At 38.2% G+C, this 6,614-nt stretch overlaps 1 protein-coding gene and 1 non-coding gene across 2 annotated transcripts; both read right to left on the bottom strand.

The window, feature by feature from the left end:
- Positions 1 to 2,581: 2,581 nt before the first annotated feature.
- Positions 2,582 to 4,999, bottom strand: LOC112573992. The gene is made up of 3 exons (XM_025254756.1): positions 4,786 to 4,999; positions 4,262 to 4,446; positions 2,582 to 3,026 (listed from the first exon to the last, which is right to left on the bottom strand). Exons 1-3 carry the CDS (start codon positions 4,949 to 4,951, stop codon positions 2,631 to 2,633), a joined length of 747 nt encoding a protein of 248 aa, XP_025110541.1. The 5' UTR covers positions 4,952 to 4,999; the 3' UTR covers positions 2,582 to 2,630.
- Positions 5,000 to 6,491: 1,492 nt separating this feature from the next.
- Trnap-agg lies at positions 6,492 to 6,563 on the bottom strand. The gene has a single exon. It is a non-coding gene; the product is annotated as a tRNA-Pro (tRNA).
- Between the last annotated feature and the right edge of the window lie 51 nt (positions 6,564 to 6,614).

Genomic DNA, 6,614 nt, shown 5'->3' with positions numbered 1-6,614 from the left:
AGACGCAGCATTCACTCCCCCGCACGCAGTGTCCATCAGGGAGCTGAAGTGCTGGCCGGCAACAGTTCACTTCAATCTTTTCTTATTCCACCATCTAAAAAAAAAAAAAGAACTCCGATAGTCATTTAACAGGTGGGCTCAGCCACCATCGCCGTGCTGACTGTTAGCCTCATGCCTGTGACAGTTGGCAATGAGAGAAATACACAAGCGCAATTCCAAGTAAATAATAAGGGAATACCCAAAAACTTTGGGATAACACAGACACCCCCTGCCTCCTTTTGATCAATTAAGCAATTGTTATAAATAATAATAAGAGCAGCTTAATACGTTAGCAACTAGTAGTCGGATTTGGTTATCATTTTCTTGAGCCTCACTGCAGATTTAACCTCCCCTCGTTAATTTACTTGATTATTGTCTGAGTCTGAGTTTTGAGGAGATTACAATATTTTTTAACTATCAACACGATGTAATAGTTCTACAAATTGTGTTCTCTATAATATTAACAACTGCTTATGGATTTATTTTAACAATTCAACTTCCAGCGTACCACTGCTGACTAACGATAAGATACTATCGATGTATATCAATCAGTAAATCATCGACTTTTTTGTTTTATAGTTGAAATTACAGTAAATGTTACATAAACACGTAATTAAAACCTACGAAACAGGAATCGTCTGCTTCAGTCTAATGCTTCGATGTCTACCGACACAATACCTCCGGTTTTTATTAACTCATAATTTAATAGAGTTTACTATTATTATTTGTTTGCTTTTTTTTTATTAATGTCGAAATTTGTAGCTTGCATCGGATTTTGCAGTTCTACAGACACACAAAAGTTTCACATTTTGCACCTTGCCTTCCAGAAACAGATCTGTGCGTCCTTTGGTGAAGGCGTGATGTCATCTTGAACAGATAATGACAGTGTTGTCCATAGGAATGGGAATCCCATGGGAATCCCATGGGAACCATGGGAAACGTCCCATGGGACGGGATGGGATGGGACAGCACACATTTGTATTTCCCATGGTAGTCGATACTTGATATTGCAAAATAAATTTACTGTTATTTCATTCATCAAGGATTTAAATCTTTCCTCTGAATCATCTATTGTATGTGAAGTAGCAGGAATTATAGAACAAAAGCCGAAAAGTGGTTTTCAGTGTTGTCCATAGGATTGTTAATACCATGGGAATCCCATGGGAAACATCCCGTGGGATGGGACGGGATGGGACAGGCATAAATTGCCATGGGACGGGATGGGACGGGATAGAAAAATATGTCCCATGGACAACCCTGGATAATGACCTCCAAAGTCGTGTGGCAGAGACACGAGGTTCACTCGACAAGTAGCCATATGTTTGTATCAGTCTGGACAAAGTGTACTACGTAACCCCAATACGCGATCCCCTTGATACAGCGCGGGCAGGAGAGAGAAGGGGAGAGTTTTGTTTATATAAAGCTGGAAGATTATCTCCCGAAACTTCACTCATGACCCCATGAGCCGAAATACTCTTTGATAAGATAACCTCGCATATCAATTGCAGGTCATGTGTACTACTGTCGTTTGTCTGTAATAAATACTTAACTGAAAGTTGCGAAAAACATGAGGTCTGTGTGAGGAGACGCATACCCTAAAGGGCCTACATGATATCAGTATGGGTCTTGAGGGACTTTCATACAGCGAGTATGACCTTACAGATGTCACACATATGCCATCCAAGCTTCTCCTTGATCACAAGCTTGTTTTCTACACGTCTGTTGACTAATATCTGTCGTTAGCACTGCCAGCTGCGACGATGTTTCTTTTGGCTGTTGATTCATTTGAGTCAAGCTTCTTAATAATTCATGCGTTGACGGTTGTAGCGAAATATTGAATCACCAGTAGTCTTGATGTCGTTTCAAGAACTTGACAAGTCAGGTTCGACTTCTTTACTCGCCCCCAAGGCATCTTTCGTTCCCTCCCTCTCTGTTTGTATATCTCCCCCATCCCCCAAAATTGGGATCATCTCAAATTATACAATGTTATAAACTTTCGAGGTACATCGCAGGTCTTTGTTTCTTGTGCGTAATTATTTATGGTCAGTGGGTGGTCCATAGGCAGCATTTTATGTGTTGGAAGACTGGTGGTTCACGTCGAGCCAGCGACTTAGGCAATATCACGGCAAGGCAGCCAGCTATGTAAACAAATGCCACATACAGAAAAAGAACAGCGTAGCCGAGACGAGAGCTGAACACAGGACAGCCAACCCTCACTGTATTGGTGACAGGCCCTAACAGTACCCCCAAACATAGTGATGCATTGTACAGGATTCAAAGAATGGCTTATTTGAAGGTACACTGTTGTTAAAATATAGGAAATATGGGAATGCATGAGAACATTCAACAAATGACTTCCATTATAAGGGGAAAAATGATTGCTATGATAAATTGTAATCTTTTCAGTCTCAAAATGTGTGTAAAGTGTTTGTGTGTCTCTTTCACACACCAGAGATATTAGGCTATCAACCAGTATTATTCTATTCATTCCAAGTAATTAGTAAATAAAGATAAAAATGACTCATACAGTGACATGTTGCAGAACAATAAATGATGGCTAATGTGGGACACTTGTGGTTTATTTTTCCTAATCACTTTGTATTCAACAACTTTACTCTTGTCTCATGTATCATTTTAAATATATCAAATTGTAATTGATGCTGAATGTCTTTAGGAAAGTCTTCCATTGCCCGAGCTACCATTTGAAAAAACAGCTCATTATAAGTTGCTTTCTTTCTTCGCTCCTCACTTGCCGTTTGCATATCTTTTAGAATCTCCACAGCCTGTTGAGCTGGACTGGGGGTGTCTGACCTCTTCTTTTTTGCAAGGTCTGGTGCCTTTGGTGATGGTGTTTCTTGGTAAACTCTGGGTGAGGCAGCAACTGCTTCAGCTGTTTCTTCTGTGATGGCACCAATAGAAGTGAGGAGAGCCTTCAAATCTCCTTTCTCCTCTTCTGGAGACTGCGAGGTGGTTGTTGATGTCAAACTCTACAATTATATAAAATACTCTTGAAATAAGTTTTAATAAATCTTGTATATACTTAGTAATGCAAATCTGCTGTTTGATTGTGTTATATATATATGAATGCTAAAATTGGATGTTTTGTTGTTGCAGGTTCCAAGAACTGAGGCAGAATGATAAAAAATTTCACAAGAATCTGCACAGCAGTGGAATCTGCCAAACTGTATTGCAGCCATGGAGGGCAAGCATGTACCCATTTAGTCTCTTGGAGGGTCAACACATTTTAATTACTTAAAATGTGATAATATAATTCTTCTGGCACGTGGATGCAAAATACAGATTTTTGTATTTTGATGTTGGAGCAAAAGGTAGGACAGGTCATGTGTTCTCAGAGACAGTACTCTTAATACTACACTTAATATTCCAGCGCTGGTTCCTCTGCCAGGCCATATAATGTCTACCCTATACTTTATTGTAGAGAATGATGCCTTACCCCTAAAATGATATCTGCTTAAACCAGTCCCATTCAAAAGGGTCATCCAAAATCTGCATGATGCTGAGGAGATGACAAAGAATGGGTGATTATTATCAAGAATTTGTAGAATTGTAGAGAATGTGTTTAGCATTTTGGCTGCAAGTTTAAAGTCCATAGCCCAGAACAAGCCACAACACTCTTGCATGTAAAGCACTCCACAACTTTTTGTGATCTGAAGTGAACCCAGTGTTTATGCCACCCTGTTTCACTGACAGGGAAGAAACCGAGACACATAACTGAAGGAGACTGGCGCCAGAATGCACATCAGTTACTATACCTTAGCCATACTCTAGTCAACAGGTCTTTAAATAATGCCAGACATGTGTGAGGAGGTGAAAAATTATGTGAACAAGGAGGGCACTGTGCCATGGCAAGACCGCATTGTATTTGGTCACTATCAGGTTATGTGAGTGTGAATTTTTAGTATTTAAATAAAAATATATTTAACTAATAAGATACTACAGCATGATAAAAGCATCTGTCAACAAAGAATCATCCCATTACATACAAAGGATATTGATAATTAGATATCTAAAAGCACTTAAAAAGCTGTACTGATACCTTCATGTTTTTAGAAAATCATATAAAACAATGTGAAAACTAAATAAATAGTGCTGAAATATTGCAGCTTTGACAAAAATAGTCTGAAAACAAATGAAAACCATCACACAAAGGCTGTTACAAGTTTTAACATATAGATATTATCAATTAGCTCAAAGCACTTACCAAGTTATCTGGACCTTTTCGTGTTTTTATAAAAGGTCTCAAAAAACAGAGCTCTTTCCAATAGATCCATGCTGGCTCTGCCACATCATTTTCGTTCGCACCGCTTTTATATCGGGAATTATATGATACTATCTGTTGCAGAAGAGACGTTCTAAGTGAGCGCATTTTCAGCCTCACATCGTTTTCTGAAAAACAGGAAAACAGCAGACTTTAATATCCTAAATCATATTTAATAAAAAAGAGCTACAAAAACATATCCATAAAGATTATGAAAGCTGCTAATTTAATGCTACGTAGAATGTTTTTCGCAATGAAACAATTGAGAGATTATTTTTAATATATATTTTTGTGGTAATTAAAGTTCTCAGAATTTCTCGTATGACATATCATCATACCAGCCATCATTATAGTATCAGCAGCACACATCTCGGTGCATACTTTCTTGAATTTGTTTTAATCACACAGAATCACTATTAACAGCACACACACACACACATCGAATTAAAAAATAAGAAAATTGTTACCTGTTAAATCATCGCCCAGAGCATGAGCAATTTCTGTTAAGGCATTCTTGGTCTTATTCCGGTCCAGATAATCAGGATGAGCTGGATCATACATCCACGGGTATTTCTCCCACAGAGAAATCAACATCAAGCATCTCTCCACAGACCAATTAGCTAAAGCCGCCATTCTCACAATTTGGAGGTAAAAAAGAAGTCTGCTCTGTTCAAGCCTTGCGATTGGCTACAGCCCAGGCAAGGTAGGTCATGCATAGAACCACGTCCTTGCTTCAAAATCCTCTCCCCTACTCCCGCGAGCCGTGTGCAAAGCTTGCAAGGCATGCAAACCTTGCAAAGTTCGGTACACTGCAACGCGAGAATCGTCCTTCGTGTGCGTTCAGCTCGTGTAGGGAGCGAGGTGCAGCACCTAAGCCATATACATGTATAGCCTTATTCCCAGATATCTCATTACACTCTTGTAATTTTTTTAATACTATAGTGTGTTGTTTAAATGTCTGCAAGCAACATAATCATGTACAACTATGAAGTTACAAATAATAGACATTTCTGAATTTAAGTACAAGGCAAAAGTTATGTTTAAGAGAATTCAAATCATAAAATTATACACCCTGTAGTATCTTCACACGAAGAACAACAAATTATACTGGTTGGTGGGGCAAATGCAAGACTTGACTGCTAATTTTTTCAGTGTAGGCCATTGAGTTTCTCAAATTCATTGTCTTGTATATATAAAACGTTCTAGACAACTTGTAATACTACATTATATGGTTATTTGACATGAGTATTAAAAAATGGGAAAAGTATAGGTAGTGCTAAAATTTGGGAGGGATGAATTTTTCCTGTAATCTAGTATATTGTAGACAACACGTAAAAAACTGTAATTCGATCAGTTTCTTTGATGTTTTTACAGAAGGGACAATTTTGCCTAATGTTGGAGTCTGTATATACCTTAAATGATGGCACTTTAGGTGCATGCGATTCATATGATTTAGATTCTGCTAATAGGAGAGACTGCTTTTAAAACAGCAATCAGAATAAAGGAGGTCACTACTAGTTATTATAGCCTCTCACTTCATTCTTTCTTGTAACAATATATCAATCTTTGTTTAAATTCTTTCAGAAAAACATTAGCACTACCTACACTCTTAGCACTACCATACAAAGCCAAAACCATATTTGTACAAAACCACTATATATGATGTTGTTAACTCAGGTGATCTCTCTGTGTACATGATTGTTATATAACATTGTGTAACCCTTTCTAAGAAGCCTATATCTTATATAACAATAAATAAAGAATGCCACCCACAACATATATTTGATGTTTTCAAAGGTACCCCTAGAAACTTTTTCAAGGCAAATGTATGAACCCAGCCATTCAAATTATATCCATAAGTGCTTGAACTGTCTGTCAGTTTGTTGGTAAGGTCGTGCTGTTCTTTGCTAGTTCCTGCTAACAGAACCATACTTCGTCTGCAAAGCATAGATTGCAGATTGGCCTTATACAAATTGAAATGGAGGTATGATGGTTTTGTAGGGTTTCAAGCATCTAGAAGATGCAGCAGCTGACAAGGCTCACCACTTGAGCCAGTCTTCTTTATGTGCAAACATATGGAAAAAGTACATTGAGGTGATTACAGGTAACAATAATCTTAGTTAGAATATTTAAAAAGTCAAAGCCATCTTCAATTTAACAGAAAAAAAATATCGGGCTCGTCCGGGATTTGAACCCGGGACCTCTCGCACCCTAAGCGAGAATCATACCCCTAGACCAACGAGCCGTTGCTTCCGAGTGATTATTTTTGTGTATATGACGTGTAAAGTACCAGGAG

The sequence above is a fragment of the Pomacea canaliculata genome, linkage group LG10, assembly GCF_003073045.1.
Source record: "Pomacea canaliculata isolate SZHN2017 linkage group LG10, ASM307304v1, whole genome shotgun sequence".
Classification (NCBI taxonomy): Eukaryota; Metazoa; Mollusca; class Gastropoda; order Architaenioglossa; family Ampullariidae; genus Pomacea; species Pomacea canaliculata.
This window is presented reverse-complemented; position numbering and strand designations above follow the sequence as displayed.